The sequence below is a fragment of the Hydra vulgaris genome, chromosome 14 (genome assembly GCF_038396675.1).
Source record: "Hydra vulgaris chromosome 14, alternate assembly HydraT2T_AEP".
Taxonomy (NCBI): Eukaryota; Metazoa; Cnidaria; class Hydrozoa; order Anthoathecata; family Hydridae; genus Hydra; species Hydra vulgaris.
This window is the reverse complement of record NC_088933.1, coordinates 14423621-14443698: the sequence shown is the minus strand read 5'-3', so window position 1 is coordinate 14443698 and position 20078 is coordinate 14423621. Positions and strand designations below refer to the sequence as shown.

The 20078-nt window shown below is 27.6% G+C and overlaps 1 protein-coding gene across 1 annotated transcript in view; it reads left to right on the top strand.

The window, feature by feature from the left end:
• Positions 1–20078, top strand: part of LOC100199860 (delta(3,5)-Delta(2,4)-dienoyl-CoA isomerase, mitochondrial) — a 70332-nt gene that overhangs the window by 30211 nt on the left and 20043 nt on the right. Inside the window, exons 3-5 of the mRNA XM_065818497.1 lie at positions 2190–2278; positions 5679–5917; positions 9910–9980. Coding sequence (XP_065674569.1) covers positions 2190–2278; positions 5679–5917; positions 9910–9980 — 399 coding nt within the window. The remainder of the gene's footprint in view (positions 1–2189; positions 2279–5678; positions 5918–9909; positions 9981–20078) is intronic.

Here is a 20078-nt window from a genome sequence, read left to right as displayed (position 1 = left end):
CTTTTCAATAGCTTAGGATGGGCAGCCAATTTTGAATCTGATTTCTTTTTTTGTAACAGATTGGGGCTTGCGGTGGCTCATGAGTTTTGATTTCAGCAAAACTCGATTGTTTACTGCCAACAACTATTGTGATACTGTTGACATTCTTATATTGATGTATGGCAACCCTCTCACAAAGATTTGTCTTCCTGAATTAATTAACTACTGACCTTTCATGGAAACCATATATACATACAATTTGTAAGTTAGCATCTGCTAAGGTTGCATTCTATTTATCATGGTCACCATTTATTTACTCCTGATTCCATCCTCTACCTCTACTGTTATCATATTGAGGCTGGTTCTTCTAATGATGCTCTTTCTCTTTTAAAAAAGGTCCAAAAGCGGATTGTAAACTTAGTTGAACCTACTCTATCTGCCAAACTTGAGCCTCTCCCTCATTATTGTAGAGTTTTTTTTTCTTTTCTACAAATACTATAATGATTGCTACTCAAAGGAGCACTAATCATTATAGTACCATCTCTTTCTCTTTTCTAGATTATCATGGTCGCTGCTCAAAAGAGCTATCTTCTCTAGTTCCATCAACTAAAATTCATTCTTGCTTGACTCATCATTCAGCAAGTGTCATTAGTTTGCTGTATCTATCCTTGCATGCTCTAAAAACTTTTATTTGTCTCGTTTTCTTCACTGCACTTCAACTCTTTGAAATTCTCTCCCATCTTCATGTTTTCTTGAATCATAGAACTTTTCAATTTTTCAAGTTCTCTGTCATTCAACTACAACCTTTCATGTCCTCTGTCAATTGTCCTTGATTGTCAATTCTATTCTTTGTTTTCTAGTAACTCGCAACTTATGTGTGGTTGCTTGCAGCCTTGTTGGGAGTAAATTAGAACTAAAATTTTAAAAATTTATATGGTGTAGTATATGCCGAAAGGCAAGATGATGTTCAAATTGATGTGTCGTATGACTCTAATTAAACAGGAAAAGGAGCATTAATCTTATATTGAGATCAGAAAAAATGTTGAATCAAACAGCGATGTCAAAAAAGATTAAAGAGGTTTGTGTATTGTGAAAATGATTGAGGTAGGAATAAGAAAACTTGAAGAGAGTGCATTACCAGGGTTCCCACTCCTCCTTAAAAACCTTAAATATCCTTAATAAAAAAAAATCCTCCTTAAAAGTCCTTAAATATCCTTAAAAAAAGGTAAAACTTGACTACTCTCCTTAATTTCTCCTTATTTATTTTTATTTTTTAATCATCTAGGAAATGTTAATAAAGTGAAGGATTATACTTATTAATAAAGAAGAAAATATATAGTTCTTTGATAGTTTGCAAACCTATATTTTGAATATATTTATATTTATATATATATGAAATAATATATTAATTTATAATAATTTTTCTGTTTATATTTAAAATTTACTGAAAAAAATCAAATTCTGTTTCTAATGTAACTGTTTTCTCCTTAATTCCCCTTACTTTTTCTTTCAAGAAATTGTTGTTTGCGACCAAATCTCCTTAAACATTAGGAAAATATCTCCTTAAATCTCCTTAAAATCCTTACTTTTAGCCTCAGTTTTAATAGTGGGAACCCTGATTACACATGGTATGAACCAGCTTTAGTTAAGAAGCAAAAATGCTCTAGATTTTTTATATTAGGGAAAAAAAGGTGAAGGCTAAAGCTTGATGATCATGATCATGTTTTTATATAAATATGCATGCATATATATATACATAAAATATAGCATAAATTTTGAATTAAAAAATTTAGTATCTTTTGTATCAAAGTACTTTATCAACATTTATGAAGCCCCGGTCACAAACCCGGCTCCAGCTTTTTTATCAAACCCAGCCCTGGCCCCGGTCAAATTTCAACCTTTGTCACTTACTATTACTAGTGTGGAGTTAGAATTTATTAAGTAATTATTATAATATAATGAAGATTAATCATCTGGACACAACCACAATTTCAACTCTATTATTAATTGCTCTCAAATCTTTAATACGAATAACAACAACAAAAAATTTGATACAAAACAAAAAAGAGTAAATAAGTATAACAAATACAAGAAAAAAGCAAAGTAAAAATGTACAAAAAATATAAATACAAAAAATTATGTTATATTATATTATATTTAGAGATATCAGAAAATTATATTTTATTAAAATTATATTATGTTATATTTAGAGATATCAGAAGATGTTTTGAACAAATCAAAGATGATAGCAGTGCAAGAGCTATTATACTTTCAGGTTCTGGAAAGCTGTTTACATCAGGTAAGTATTTTTTTTTAAATAATTTTTCATTACAATACTTAACTCTGAGAGTTTTTTTCAAACCTATTAAATATTTCGTATAAAAAAATATTTCAGTCAAATCTGGACTAGAGTCCAGATTTGACTGAAGCTTAGAGACTCTATGACTTTAGTCTCAGAACTAAATGAAATAAAATAAGTCAAGCAAAAAATCTTATATAATCAGTTGCAATCAAATTTTAAAAGTTGCTGTGTCTGAGACATGGTTAAAAAACAATTCAGTGGTAAACATTGATGTTTTTATCTTTGAATAGATAAGAATAATCAAGCAGGTGAAGAGATAGTGGTTTGTGTTTTTATATAGGCAACTCATTAGATTCATAGGAGTTAAATAATACTAGTCTAAGTTTATACAAACTGGAAAAAGTGTGAGCAGTTGTTTATTGGGGTAATGTAAAGTACCTACTTAACTGCAAAATTTGTTGTGGTTTCCAGCTTGTCATGCAAATTTGTAGATTAAACAAGTACTAAGACTAATCATGAGTAACTTCCATTGATATATGCTGCATAGCTGCAATTTCTAATAAAAATAGAATTGAACACAAATTTTCAATATTTCTAAATTTCAAATCTAATTTCAAACATTGACTTTGATATAGTGCTTTATCTATAAAAATATACAAGAAGTGTTTGATGATATTTACTTCAATTAAATAGATATCCCTAATGGACTCCCAGAAAATCATACCAAAAACAAAAAAAATGTATGTGTAATGGTTCTGAAATTTAAATACAAGATGGTTTGCAAAAAAGTAAACTGCAACATCAAAAATGTGCAATCTTTAGTTCAATTAGATAAAAAAGAGCAAGAATTCAAAGTTCCTTTATATAAAATAATGTTTTTAAAAGTTTCAAATAAAAAGAGCGTTAAAAACTAATACTTTGAGAGAAAACATTTTTAAAAATTATTGATTTTAGCATATTATTTAAAAGAAAAAATATTTTTATTTTACTTTTAAATATATATCTAATTAAATAATAATATTTCATATTTTTATAATAAGGTTTATTAAAATAAATAAATTTTTAAATCTAAAATGACATAAAGTAACAATTTAATTTTATTTTCTCCTAACATCATCTCAGTTAACAAACACGCGATTGCGTAAATAACTCTTGTAAAATCAAGTCTAAGCAAATAAGAAAAAAACGAAAGGCGGAAATTCGCTTTTTTGCGTGACTTTTTAAGCTCAAAGTTCTGATTTACAGAAAAGTAATTATTCCTCTAAAAACATAGTCTGATTTTGAAAAAGTCACCATCAAATGCTGAATTCAATTACGTTATTTTTATTTAAAAAAAAACAATATTTTACGCTTTACAATATTAAAATAAAACACCTATTTAAGATTTTTAATAGAAAATAAGAAAAATAGAAATTTTTTTAGACGTTGTTTTAAAATACGCTTTTTTAAACCATAAATCTAATTTTTCTGAAATCAGCATAAGATTTCCTATCTTTTAAGACTCAGGTTTACTATATTTTGCCTAATTTTTTTTTCCACATACATAGGGCCCTGTCAGATTTTTGGGGCAGTTTCCTCAAAAATTGGTGCAAAATGGAAGCTAAAATTTTCAAAATTTAATGGCATTATATTGCACTTATCTCAACTCGTCCAAGACCCATTTTCCAAAAAAATTTAAAAATCAACCTGCCCTATTATATAAGCATTACAGTTTGTTTCAGTTAAATCATAGTAAAATTCTACACCTTATTAGAATTGTATGCAAAAAAATTATTTGAAGAACTGTGGTTTTATTTTGTAATAAATTTTAATGAATGAATTTTGTTACCTTTTTTTAAAATTTCAAGTACAAGAACTTCAATGTTTGAAAATTTATTTAAATACTATATAAAAATTCTTTTAAAGAACTAAAAGATCTTTATTTAAATTAATTTTTTTTTTGATAAAAAGTAAAAGCAAATTTTTAAAATTCAGCTTAGTTCACTATTTGCAGCATTTATTTAAAAATCAAGGAAGGTTTTACTTGTTTCATTAGATAAGATAAAACATTTTATTGGTGTTAATTTTCTTTTTACAGAACAAAATTATCTCTAATATTTAAAAAGTTATAAAATTATTAGTTAAATTATTATTAATAAAAGTGTTATAAATTATTAAAATTATTATAACACCTCTTTAGTGAATATTTTGAAAAAATAACAAGAAGCTGTTAAGCTCATTAAAAATAGCTGTGATGTCATGTGGCATTAATGTAGTACATGCTTTTTAAAAAGACATACTAATTTTATCATCAACAACTGACTTATTTTCGTCAAACACTTTTGGGCATTAGAAATGTCTTAATTGATTATTATGTTAAATATGGAAACCTTAGTTTTGATTGAAAAAGATGTTAGTGTCTAGCCTAATAGTTCTTTTAAAAAAAGTGATTAAAAATTGTTGTTGAGTTTGCTTTTTTCTCTCTTTTTTTGACCTTCGTATGCTTTTTGATGCATGTTTCAGTATAGATGTTAGGCCAAAGGGTTACCATATTCTTGAACATTGCAATCCATAAATTTATCTTGTCAATTCGTATTATTTAAAAAAATTATTTATTGTAATTCATATTTACTGTAATTGTATTTAGTTGTAATTAATAATTATTGCAATTATGATTAATTACTGTAATTGTATTTACAATAAATAAAATTTATTGTAAATGATATTTGCAGTAATAGTAAAAGATTTTTTTACTGTTAAAACTATTTTAATTGATGCAGCTTAGCTTATCCTGCTAACTAAGCAGTATAGATCCTTGAGCAGAAGTACCATAATAAGATCCTGTTAAATCTTTATTGATCCTTCAATTTTGATATTATTAGACCAAATGTGTTGTTTAAAAACTCAGTGTTAGACTTTTTACATGCTGGTAGAAGTGATTGTTACAGAGGGAGCTTCATTTGTTAGCGCAGAAATTAGATTGAATTTAAATTCCTATTTTTTCTTTATTTTTTTTTATTTCATAACAATTTTTATTTGTAAATATTATTTATTTTAGACTTTATTTTTGATTTTTTTAATTATAGGTTTTATCATTTATTTTTATTTTATATTTTTCAAATTTCATATGGAATATGCAAGTATAAAAAACTCGATAAATAAACTTGTATTTAAAGCGAAACTTATTGTTTGAAAGATTTTTTATTTATTAAAAGAAGTTATTTCCAGTTAAAAAAAGATTCTAAATTGTAGCAAACAATTGCAAGCCTTGATTTTTGACAGGTACCAAATGTTACTGAAATTTATGTACTAAAAAATTGGAGAAAATGAAAAGTTTTATTTTACACAGGTTATCTGCCTAATAAAAAAAATTAGTATAAAATTTAAAATCATTAATATATATTTTTTTTATTTGTAGGTTTAGACCTTATGAGTTATATGCCACATTTAATGCCTAAAACAGATGAGGATGTAGGCCGTAGAGCATTTCAACTAAGAACCATGGTTTCTGAAATGCAAAATTCGTTTACAGCAATTGAAAAGTGTCACCAGCCTGTAATTGGTGTTGTTCACTCAGGTTGTGTTGGTGGTGGAATTGACTTAATTTGTGCCTGTGATATTCGGCTTTGCACAAAGGATAGTTGGTTTACAATTAAGGTATAAAATTTATTGTTAGGTTTTTTAACAATCATGCATAAATTATGCTTTTGGTGTTTTAAATAAATTAATTAATTAATCTAAATAAAAATTACTTAAAAATAAAACTGTGAGTTTAACTTGACCGCTCCCCCCCCCCCTCATCCGTAGCGTGGCTTTGCAATAAGCAAGTAGCATATTTAATACTATTACGATTTAAAGAGTATTAAATTGTTATTGCAAAAAGCCATAAAACAACAATAAAATGATACTGCAAAGTTGTTTTAAAGAGTTTGTGTTAATATAAAACAACTTCCTGACGTTCTTCCCGATGTTCTTTTGTTGCTGTTTTATACAGTTAAGTTTTTAGAACAATAACATAAAATGCATTGAAAATGAAACGTAGTAAATAAATAGAATTGTTCTAATTAATAAATAATAGACCTTATTGTCATAAAACTTTAAACTTCATATTTGCGCAAAAACAAGTTATATCTATAAACCAAACAAACAAGTTATATCTATAAACCAAACAAACAAGTTATATCTATAAACCAAACAAACAAGTTATATCTATAAACCAAACGAACAAGTTTTATCTATAAACCAAACAAACAAGTTATATCTATAAACCAAACGAGAGAAGATCAAAGCAAAAAAACAAGTTTTATCTATAAACCAAACGAGAGAAGATCAAAGCAAAAAAACAAGTTATATCTACAAACCAAACGAGAGAAGATCAAAGTAGAAAAACCAGAAACCACATTTTTTATAATTTATTGCTTCTTGATCTATTACTATTAAAAGTTTAAGTATAATAAATGTGCTATAAAAATTTGTAAATAATTTTTTCATTCAAATAGTTTCTAAGTTATTTTTATTCAATTTTTTATTTAAATTGTTTTGTAATAAAAAGTGAGGAAAAAATTATTTTTTGGAAAAAAATTTCTTCGAACAGAAGTAAATTAATTTTTTTTTTTTTTTTCAATTTAAATTTTTTTAATTTAATTTTTGGTTTAATATTGCAATAATCACTGGTTTAATTTTTGCAATAAATGTTTCTCCTTTTTAAACTATTTTCAAGAAAAAGAAAAAATTAACTATTCAAAATGTTTACAGTTTAAGTAAAACTTACTTGCAATTTACAATTTAAATAAAATTTTCTCGCTTGCACTATTTTCTAAATCTGATATTGTTACTGTATCTAGATATACGTTTCTGCTTTCCATAAAAGTATATTAGCCACCAGGTATGGATGCCGCTGCAATTAAATTTATAATTATTAGACATTAAAGTTCTTTTAAATTTTTCCAATTTTTTTATTTTGATTTTCAATTGCAAAATTGTTTGAATGAGAGAATTTTAGAAGAATAAAATTCTTTTGTTCAAATAATTTTCTTTTTAATAAAAATTCCTAAAAAAAACTTGCCTATTGTGTAAGTATTTAATCTTGACATCGCTTTAAATGAAATAAAAATATAAAAAAATGGTATTAAGTTTTTCATATTCTAATCAAGATTTCTTGTTTTCTATATTATGTGTTAACAACATATAAGATATAAAAAGAAACATTTCTATGGCTAACTTTTGAAAGTATGTTAAGTAAATTTAATAGTTGAGTAACTGTAAGTTACTGCAGTAACTTAACTGGTTGTTTTGATTTAGTTTTTAGGTAAATTTATTGTGATGTACTTTATCCATTCAGTAAATCAAACTAAGCTTTAAAATATTATTGGCTTTCATGCAGAAATTTAAAGTAATTTAAATTCAAAAGCACTTTATGTTGAATGAAAATCTCTGTGTAAGAGAGCAAATGATCATACTTCATCATCTATTCAAGTAATAAATTTAGCATGGCGTACTTTGTGACCCCTAATAAAAAATGTAGACAAAACCATTACTTTTAAGAATTGTCAAAAAAATAAATTGGAAAAGAAATAAACAAACAAACAAAAAATAAAACAAATTGCTAAAATATTTTTTTAAGAAAAAACTAATCGCAAAGGTGTGAAAAGCAATCATGTCAAGCCTTATTTGAGCCCTATCATTATTTAATAAGCACCTGAAAGAAGTTTGAGAATCTGAAAATAATAAAAATTGCTAAATAAAAGTGTTTTTGATTGAAATCTAAATATTTCTTTAAAAATGAAATTTCAATAGGAATAAATTCAAATATTTTTAAATTTACACATTTGTTAATCCCTTAATTTTTTCATGAAAATTATTTTTAATGCAGAGTAGTTAATGAGTTGTTGTTTGTTTTTTTTTAATAATTTTTTTATTTTACTTTCAATGCTTTTTCGTGAATTTATATATTGATTTTTTCAACAAAATAAAAAGATGCTTTTAATTTAAGATATATATTGTACCTATGCATAAGATATTGTACCTATGTTTTACTGGTTATGATGAAAATTAAGAGAAATCACATTGTTGCTGTGGTGGTTGTGGTGAAACCAATATTTTTTTTGTTCAAAAAGATTATTTCTATTTACTTCCAGCTTTTTTGCCTTATATTGGTATCTAATAATTATTTTTTTTTTTTTTAAAAAAAAAAACATTTATGATCAAATCATCCATTAGGATCAAACAAATCCAAAATTTTTTTTTTTTGTAATTATAAAACTGCTTCCAGAAGTCCTAATGGTCTTATCACAGACCACTCGAGGAGAGTATTTAACTAGAAGTTCATGCCTCTCTATGTACTAATGTTGCTTGTTGTGCTAGAGCTGGCGTCAAACCTCAGACCTCTGGGTTTTAAGCCAGAACTCTAACCACTGCACCAGGGCTGCTAAAATATTAACTTTTAAAAGATGAAAAAAATAGTTGAATTCTCAAAAGAAAATCGAAAATTATTTTATGCATATCTAAACAAAAAAATTAAATCATTCACATGATAATGAATAAAAATGATTATTTGCAAACAACTGGTGATAGTATTGCTAATATTCTCAGTAAAAACTTTTATTCAGTATTTGTTAAAGAAGACCCAGCTAGTTTTGCTAATGGTACAGTAATGCTGTACCAAAAATCTGCTAGAAACACAATAATATAAAAAAACGCAATATTGTTAAGATATTTTACTTAATGTCGTTGAGAATGGATGGTGTGTCTATATGTTGAATATAAATTCTACCAAATCTTTTGATAAAGTACCTCATGCAATTGATAATAAAATTAAAATCATATGGTATTGTTGGAGTAATACTTAATTGGATAGTAGCCTACTTACATAACAGAAAACAACAAGTAATTTTGAGGAAAAGAACATAAAAATGGTTTAGAGTTAACTGTGGGGCTTCATAAGGTCCTTAAACCTCTTCTGTTTTTGATTTTTGTAAATGATCTACAGATGCAGTAAAAAATTGTTTGCAGATAAGAGTAAATTTATAAAAGTCAGATGAAGACATAAGTATAAATAAATTACAATTAGGTATGATAATATTATGAATTATATTATTAAGTATCCAAATAAATTGTCTAAAGCTTTACTTCTAAAAGTTGTAGCCTTTAATTTAAATAGATCATTTTACAGGGATGTTGTTTAAATCAAATTTATAGAAATTATTGCTTAACAATTTTTGAAATAAAAATATTCCATATACAAGTTTTTCAATATTCAAGTTTTTTTTATCATTTGTCTTCTCCAATTTTTGTATTAAAGTAACAAACCATTCATCTGATTCCCTTTGTTTTCTTATTAAATTTTAACAAAAAATATTTTTGTATTAATTATACTCCTACTAATAGTTTATGATAAAATCAAAAATCTGTTTAGCTGAGAGTTATTTTTTCAATCACTATTTGAAAAAAGTACTGAAAAATTCAACAATATTACATTTGCTTTGTAAACCACATATATATGCTATTTAAGTACTGTATTTCCTTTCATATTTAGTGTTATTCAATGTTTATATAATGTATATAAAGTGTTATTAAATTGTTGTATTAAATAGTATATTTATATTAGATATAGATTTAATAATATTACTTTTTTTTATGTATATTTAAAGGAGGTTGATCTTGGTTTAGCTGCAGATCTTGGCACATTACAAAGGTTGCCAAAGGTTATTGGTAACCAAAGGTAATCCAAAATTTTTAATGTTGTTGAATTAATTTGTAATAACAAATAGTTTTATATATTTAGTAAAAAATGATTTTATACATCAAGTTTTTTTTTTTTAATTATTATATAACATTTAATAAAAAATAAGTTTTGTTACATATATGTAACATGATCAATATCCTAATCAACTGTTTCTTGCTAAAATTGATTTTTTAAAACCAAACTTTTTATGATGCTTGTTGTTTAAAAGTTAAAACATTTATTGAATCAGTTTGCACATTGTATTAGGCTGTATTTTGTAAATTATGCAGTTTTACAATTGAATCATATTAAACCATAGTGAACTAACTCACTTTTTGCAATTTCTGAGTACTTGAAATGAAGATTCCAAAACTGAAATGGCAATGTTGCTTAATCAATCTTAGATAATTTTTTATCACGGTTAATCAATCAGAGAAAAGCGTTCTTCCATTAGTTCTTCAGCCACATTAAACTAACTCAGTATTCAACATGGCTTCATACATGACTGATTGCACATCTGTCAGCAGAAATGATGACCTTTCTGAGTCTTTCATGTCAGATATTTGTGAATTGTCAGATGACAATGATAAAGTTTATGTTCCTAGTAATTCAGAAGGTAATTTGTACAGGTATTTAAAAATAAATCTTATTTTAAACTGAGATCATATATAGCCACTTTTTAACCAAAGTAAAAATCAGGATAACTTACAATCATGCTCTTGTTAAGTGCAGCTTCAAACAAGTAGAATAATAAATTTGGAAAGCTCAGGTTAAGTACAATAAAGTTTACACTTAAAAAGTTATTTCAGTATGTTTAAATCAAGCTAGGGAAGTTTAATGCAACAAGACACAGAATGCTATTGTATTTCAGAACACCAAGGTTCCTCTAAATCAAATATAATATTTGCATTTGATAAGGAAAACTTTTAACTTATCAATGTTAGTATTTAAGCTTCTGATGTTATTATTATATTATTATGTTATTATTATTTGATGTTATTATTGATGAGTATTACAAAGAAATTTCCTATATTAGTTTAAATTTCAACTTTGAAAGTTTTTGTTTCAAAGTATTAAGTGTTTTTCTGTTATAAAAAAATATATCATCATAATAACGGGTGGTTACTAAAAACCAGACTGACTTTAACTGACTTTTCAATGCCACAAGAGAAACTTTTTTTGTATGCTTACATCCATTTGTCTAATCAAGGTGTCCAAGCAAGTAGAGGTAAGATAACTGACTAACAAGTTTTTAATAATAAATTGCGAGGTAAAAATTTTGCTGTAGATTACTTCAATGCTTCAAATTCCAAGAAGCACTATCTTTGATATAATCTAACATGCTGAAATTGATTCTACACAAAAGAGTACAATATAGTGGTTGTGTGGTCAAAATCATGAGCACTGAAGTCATCAGTATAAATGGTGAACATTAAATATTACAAAAATTGTATGTTTGAACTAAAAGTGCTCATCTGTCTGGCTGCTTCTGACATGCCTCACAGTCAATAAAGCTATCAACGAAGAGGATGTTATCAAGAGGGAAATGCTGTTCATTGACACTCATTATGCTGATAACAATCATGTATTTTGGCTAGACCTGGTGTTATTACTCTAAAACTGTAACTGAGTACTATGAGAACCATGACATTTGATTTTAAATTTTTTTATTAAAATTCATGTTGTACTTATTTTTACAAGTGTGTAATTTAATGTTTAAAGATAGTGTAAGGTTGAAATAAAAACTAAAATAAGTCAAATTGCCACTGGTAATAATAATTTTTTATTTAGATCACATTTGCGCTGACAATTCTGCTCATGAGGAACATGAAAATGCTGACCTTATTTTTTATCAGCACTTCCAGCATTTGACAATCTAGTGAGACTTCTTCTTAGGAGGAAAATGCATTGCCACTGCCAACTAATATCTTTATAAATAAATAAGTAAAAAAAGTGAGACAAAAATATGCTTATGCTGCACAATTGCCAAAAACTTTGACGAAAATGCACCCAATTCAACAAAACAATTGCAATTCAACAGAACAAAACACTTCATTAAACGGAAAGGTTATGACAAAATTTAGGCAAACCTTTTATCATTTATAAATGCCCTTGTTGATGTAAGTGCTACACTAGGTACTGCCAACTGAAAGGTATGTTATGACAGATGTGCACAGGTTATGGGATTCCCACACTGCATTTCTTGCTGGTTCTGTATAAAAGTTACCCAATCTGCAATTTTTGCTGGTTACATAAAGAAAAGATTGGCAAGAATCAACTGTGTATTATTGACATGACAACCAAAAGGACATTCAGGTGCATAAACTAATGTTTTTGAATACCTTGTGAATTGGCTTTGCTTGTGATGATTGAGCTCTTGTAAAAGGTAAATCTCAAAAATTAGCCTATAATAGGGGCACCTTGTGTCACGAAAATTTCTTACGTAATCAAGACCAGACTTTTTGAAGTTCAAGTACAGGCTCAACAATGCAGTTAAATTCTTTGAAGTGATCAATAAGTTACTCATTAATTTACTATTTAATTTTAGCAAGGCAGTTTTAACTCTACCAGGAATCAAGTTGCACTTTCCAATTTTTAAGCATTATATACAAAAGAAGATTCAAGAAATGCAAGTGATGTTAATGGCATCAAACTTGCTTCAGATATTAAGTTTATTTATATCAAATTTATATTCAAGAATTTAAGTTTAGTCTTCTCAGCTTCAAAAATTTGAATTTAAAATGTTTTGAGGGAAAATTATAGTTAATTAGATTATATTTGATTATAACTATTTTAATAAAAAATATATGTGCCCAGGTATTATCTCCTTAAAATCCTAAAAATTAAGCAAAATTAAATTGTGATCATTCTAATATTTCCATATGGGAACTGCATTTAAAGTTCTTTATGGATTTTTTTTAAACCCCAGGAATTAGTTATTTTGGTCATACTAAAGTTAGTGTTCAAGTAAAAAATAAAAATATTTTAATTTTCAAATACTAAAACAAAATCACCATTATGTATCACCACTCTTAAGTTTGATAGAATATCCTGATTTTTAAATTTAAATCTTCAATATAACTTCCGAATTGAATCTATTGGTGCAGGAGAAAGTTAATTGAAACTATTGGTGCAGGAGAAAGTTAATTGAAACTTCCTTACTAGCAAAAGTAGAAGCACCATAAGATCTTTAATATATATCTTGCAAAATTCAATTCTAATGAAATAAATTTTAAATTTTGGTTAAACTTTTGATGATGATGATAATGATGATGACGATGATGATGATGATGATGATGATGATGATGATGATGATGATGATGATGATGATGATGATGATGATGATGATGATGATGATGATGATGATGATGATGACGACGACGACGACGACGATGATGATGATGATGATGATGATGATGATGACGATGATGATGAGGAGGAGAGGAGGATGATGATGATGATGATGATGATGATGACAAGAGGAATGTGTAGAGTTTCTATTAAAACTGTATATAAAAAGATCTGTATATAAAAAGTTTGTATAGAAACTCTACGCGGTATAGAAATACTACTTAAATGTATAGAAATCCGACATATCTTGTATAGAAAAGCTACATCTCAAAGTAGAGTTTCTATAAAGAGGTTTTTTTATTAAATTGCTGTTCGCTGTTTATATTGATTTCGTTCAGCCATTAAAATATTTTCCACAGAGTAATATTAGATATCAGAAAATAAGAAGAGTGCTATGCATGGATTTCTTTTTTTGAATAAACTCTTTAATTAAGTTATTATTTTCTATTAGCTTTCTATTTAAATAATGCATTACTATTTTTCAACATCTAAGAGTTGTATTGAAACTATTTATGGATATTATTACCAATAATTAGTTTGAATATATTTTATACATATATCTTATATACGTGCATAATATATTAAGTACATATATTTAGTTTATAAATATGTATATTTCATCATCATATAGTTTTTAATTTTTTTTTATTGATTTTCAGTATGACAAAAGTTGACAAAGTTTTCCAGTTTTAAAAATTTTATTTTTAATGAACAACTGCATAAAAAGAAACAACTAGTTTCTTTTTTACAACTAAATTAAATTGAAAGTTGACTCAAAGCAAATGAGTTTCTAATAGTTTGTTTTAAAGAGTGGTTTATGTTTGTAATCAAAGAAAATTGAAGCTTGGTACATACAAGGCCTATGAGCCTACCCTCATGGCGTTGCAGCCATTTCAAAATTTTTTTTTCAAAGTTGCAAGGATTAAGAAACCCTTGTGTACTGAGCTCCATGACTTTTTACTATGTTTATAATGGCATATAACACTGATTGTCAAAACAATGTTACAGTCAACTTAATATAGTAACTTCCATTGTGACCGTCTTTCAGCAAAGCATCCATGACAATGTTCTTTTTGATGTCATATACCCAGAACTAAAAAACCATGCTACTTGTGTCAGACTTAAGAACTGATCAAGTCCTCAAACATGTGGTCAGACTTGTGTTATAGTAGGACAATGTTAAATATTTCCTGGATTTTTTTACATTTCAGTTTTTATTTTGTGTATATATATATATATATATATATATATATATATATATATATATATATATATATATATATATATATATATATATATATATATATATATATATATATGTATATATGTATATATATATATATATATATTTAATTAAATAAAAACTTTTTTTATTTTATATGTATAAAATCAACTTTTGTGCATCAAAAGTTATACATTTTTAAATATTATATATTGTTTTATATATTTTGTTTATTTATTTATATTTATATGTGTATATATATATATATATGTATATATATATATATATATATATATATATATATATATATATATATATATATATACACACACATAAATATAGAGCCTTTATTTATACTTTATTTTATAGTAAACAATAATTATTGTTATATATATATATATATATATATATATATATATATATATATATATATATATATATATATATATATACATACAGTACTGTGAATAAGTTTTAGTCCACTTGTATAATTAGGCGTATTTACAATTTTTTTCATATGTAATTTTTTTAAAGCGTACTTATGTTTAATAATATATAAGAAAAGTTAAAAGAATATACTATTTTGAATAAATAAACTAAATTGACGAGGAAACATGAGGGATTTGTTTGTTTATTTATTAAAACGATGTGTCATAACAACTACATCCAAAACAGGATATTCAAAGAATATTGTTACAGAAATCATTAAAAAAGTTTAGAGAAACTAGCTCCCTTGAAGATAGAAAGAAAAGTGGTAGACCTCCTAAGCTAACAAAATATGACAATAAATATTTAAAAACACTATCTTTAAGAAATACAAAAAAAGCATCAACCGAGCTGGCAAAAGACATTAACACAGCAACTGGGAAAAATGTCAGCTCTTCTTTTATTCGACAGCACCTACTTAAATCAAGATTAAGAGGCTGTGTTGCAATTCGAAAACCATTATTATGGTGTGGCAATAAAGAAAAATGACTTAAATATGCAAAACAACACAAAGATTGGGCCCAGGAAATGTTTAATCGGGTTCTGTACACCAATGAGTCCAAATTTGGATTATCTTCATCTGGAGTAGGTAATTTGATCAAAATAGGGTTGCAACTCACCCTATTTTGATCAAATCACCTATGTGGGTATCCTAAGGCACCATGCTGTATCATCCGGAATGAGACTAATAGGTCATAATTTTATTCTGCAGCAGGACAATGACCAAAAACATTTTTCCGGAGTGGCAAAAATTTATTTAAATGAAAAGGCACAGGAAGGAGTTTGGAATTGATAACCTGGCCTCCCCAGAGTCTAGTTTTGCATATAATTGAGCATATTTAGGATTACCTGGACAAAAAGAAGGTCGAACATGCTCCCTGAAATGCTGAAGAATGTTTTGAAGTACTTCAAAGAGAATGGCACAACATACCCCAGGATTTTATAACTAATTTGTATAAATCTATTCCCCGGCAAATATTGGCTGGGATTGAGGCAAAAGGAGGACATAGTAAATATTAAGAGTTTTCTATGAAGTTTGACATTAAAAAGTATGTAATTGTTCCATATTTTGTATGAAATACATGTATTTTAATAAGTTTATAATTTAGAACTACAAACTTAAATATTAGAGAAGGGATTGGGATTTTTTGAAAAAATGTAAGTGATCTTCTTCACAGTATTGTATATATATATATATATTAGGGATATGACTTTTTAATTTTTTTTCAAATAAAATGTTTCCTGTATCATAAATCGATGAACTTTTACCTAAAATCATGAAAAAAGGCCCAAATAGCTTTCTGCAACAAAAAAAGGTCACCCCCAAAATAAAAATTTGATTTACCATTTTTATACATTCATTTTTGACCGATGTTTTAATCTTAAGCTTAATTCTCAGCTTAATTCTATTTATTTCATTATTTTGTTATGAATTTATAAATATAACGCCACACGTTACCATGGCAACGAAACGGCCGTGTGACGGCAAATACTTGGAATTGTTATGTGATGACGTCATTGTGTTACCACGGTGATATAGACGACTGTAACAGACTGTAGAAGATTATAGAACTTAGTAGAACATTCTGGAAGCTCTAAATAATTATATAAGCGAGCTGCTGTCAGAGCTCAGTGTTGATAATGTGAATAGTTCTATGAAGTACTCTGCGTGTAACTGAGCTAATAAGGAACTACTGTAGCAAACTAAAGACGCTGTAAGTGTACGAAGTATAAATAGTTGTAGCATTATCGTTAGGATACGGACTGGATTATCGAACTGTTATCAACATTGACTGGATTATCGAACTATAATTGGATTACTATACAGTTAAAGTATTTTATTAATTAAACGACTTTATTAAACGGATATTTACGCTCAGCTATCCGTAAAGTCGTAACAATATTATATGATGTCTCACAAGAAAAGTCATACCACAGTAACAAAGAACAAGAAGACTTGGACTAAAAATTTGGTGAGATTTCAAGAGTCACACAGAAGAAGAGGAAGCGTGGCTGTAGAAGAACATTCACTCGATGAAAAATCCAGAATACCACTTCAATTGCAGATCGTAGGAAGATACCAGTTTCTCGGAGCATATGTTAAAGGAAGAAAAGAACGAATAGACCAAATTTCTAAGGAAATTACAAAATTGTGGGACAATAAACTGAATTTTCCACGTGTGTCTGATCAAGTGATAAGAGCAAAGCTTATGAAGGTGCTGAAGGTCTATGATGAATGTGTCAAGCGTGGAAAATATGATGTTCTCAATGCATTATTTGACATCACGAAAGTGAATGGCCAGTGGTTATCCTCGGAAGATAAACGTCTATACCACCTACAAAAAGAAAGTAAAGGACAGGTGGGGTACTCAACAGGACAAGTGGCAAGTAAAGAAACCATTCACCCTTCCAAGAGAAGGAAAGTCCAGTCTGGAAAAGCAATACCTTCCACATCACAAGTCCTGTCTACCACAGACAGTGGTACTGAATCTGAAAACTGCAAAAGTAAGAGTGAAGATGATGAAGACGACGACGGTGATAAAGACGATGATGAGGACACTCAGAAAAAAACTAAAAAGCACTACAAAAGTAAATTTGCTGTAAGTATGGTTACATCAAGTGGAGTTTCCACAAAGAAAGCTGCTAAAATATGCAATGTATTATCACAACAAGGTATTGATATTCCAACTCCAAGTCAATCAGCAATTTACAAGTCCATATTCAAAGAGGCAGGTAAATTAAAAAAAGAAATGATACAACAACTTAAAATGGAACAGTGGTCCTTACACTTTGACGGCAAACGAATAGATGATAAGGAATATCAGGTAGTTGTACTTCAGAATGAAAGAACTGACGTGAAACTTGATGCACTGCGTTTAAAAGATGGCAAAGCTGAAACTGTTGCTGAAAAAATTGCCAAACTTATTGATGAATACAATTTGTGGAATTCAATTAAGATGATCATTACTGATACAACAAACGTCAATACTGGGAAGAGAAATGGAGTTGTTGTGAAGTTGCAACGTATGTTTAAATTAAATTCACAATACCACAATTTATCGGTTGTCAGCATCACGTACTAGAAAAAGTCACAATACCACAATTTATCGGTTGTCAGCATCACGTACTAGACAGGATTCTCCGTCTGGTGATGGACGAAGAACTTGGGGGTGATACCAAATCTCCAAACATTGAATACCCATTTGTGTCTGAACTGTTGAATAAGTATGATGAACTGAAGGATAAGTTTGTGAATGGAACTGTAGAAATTCTTGATAAATCAGGGTGGAGAGACGATATGAAGTTTTTGTACCATTTAACAAGAGTGTTTAGGTTCTATGAAGAACAAAGAAACTTCCCTCTGATTCACTTTCAGAACATTCCTAATATGAGCAATGCCAGATGGAACTCAAGAGCCATTCTCGCCATTCTGGCGTTCATTCTTATGCCTGAAGCGAGAAAGAATTTGGAGAAGGTTTGCAGGTTCATTTCATATGAGTGGGCAGAACATTGGTTTAGTAGTCAAAAGTACAATGACAATGACTTCAAGAATTTATCTGATGTATTGAAGCCTTACAAAAAGGCATTGCAGTCATTCAAAAATCACTGGAAGAAAGAGCCATCCGTCATCGACATACCACGAAGTAATCAGATAGCTGAACGTGCAATCAAGGTGATGCAAGACCTGTATGCTTCCTGCAGAAAGAAAGACAAACTGCAACTTCGATTCATTCTAAGTAATAAGCGCTAGACTCTTTATGAGACGTGAGCATCATGTGACCCATGTACTAAACACAGTAGGCCTATAGACACAGACAGTTATGTATATTGTTGTACTAGACGCTTTGATACTGTTAATTTTGTAATACTTGTATAATTATATATCACATAATGTTTTTTGTTATATCACAGTACATGTTGCATAAATAAATAAAATAACAACAGGAGTATGACTCTTACAACATCTTCAGCCTTTAATATTCATTTACTGTACAAAAGTGTACCTATTGAAAATTCGATTTTTTGGTTTTGGGGTGACCTTTTTTCAAAATATGTCAAAATGAAACATCTATTCGTTCTTTTTACATAAAAGTTCATTGAATTACGATACAGGCCTAGTAGGTTGCAAAAAAGTCATATCCCTAATATATATATATATATATATATATATATATATATATATATATATATATATATATATATATATATATATATATATATATATATGTAAATTTATAAACATGGATACAAAGTCTTAAATGGACTCCGGTTTTATATCTCTATTTTTTCCTGGTCTTTGGTTTTCAGAAGCTCTGAACATGTTTGTTGACCAGTGATCTACTATAAAAAGAAACAAATGAAATTTAATGGCTTGAAACATGGTGTTTTTAGGAGTCTTAGAGTCCTGTAGTCTTTGTTGCCATTATACCTATGGACTCCGTGTTCAAAAAGCGATTGTTTCTCTAACTAAAAGTCTTAACATTTTACCAATAGTAGTCCTTAAGTTTTTTTTATATTATTAGAGCTCCTGGATACCAAAAACTAGGAAGAATTAATCTTTTTTGACATTCTAATCCAAACTCTTTTTTGGGACTCCTCATCCTTGTTTATATATATATATATATATATATATATATATATATATATATATATATATATATATATATATATATATATATATCGTATATTTTAAAATACATTTAAATTTATATATATATATACAGGCCTTGTCATGAGTAAATAAGTGCAAGAGCGGAGAAAAACTCTCCTATAACCAACATGGCGAGCCATGCGAGCTGCTCCTTTAAACTGCTTTTTATGAGAGCTTTTGGGTTTTGCACAAGCTATCTGTTTATTTATATAAAAATTCCTAATTAAATACAAAATTTGGTTTTATACTTGTTACTAGCATATGTTTGTAACGTTAATGTTGCAATAATATACACATAACAAGCATCATTTGTTGTGCTGTGAAAAAATTCTTTAGAAGTAAATTTTTTTTTGACTTGCAAAAACCGTACCTGTTTATTATGCAA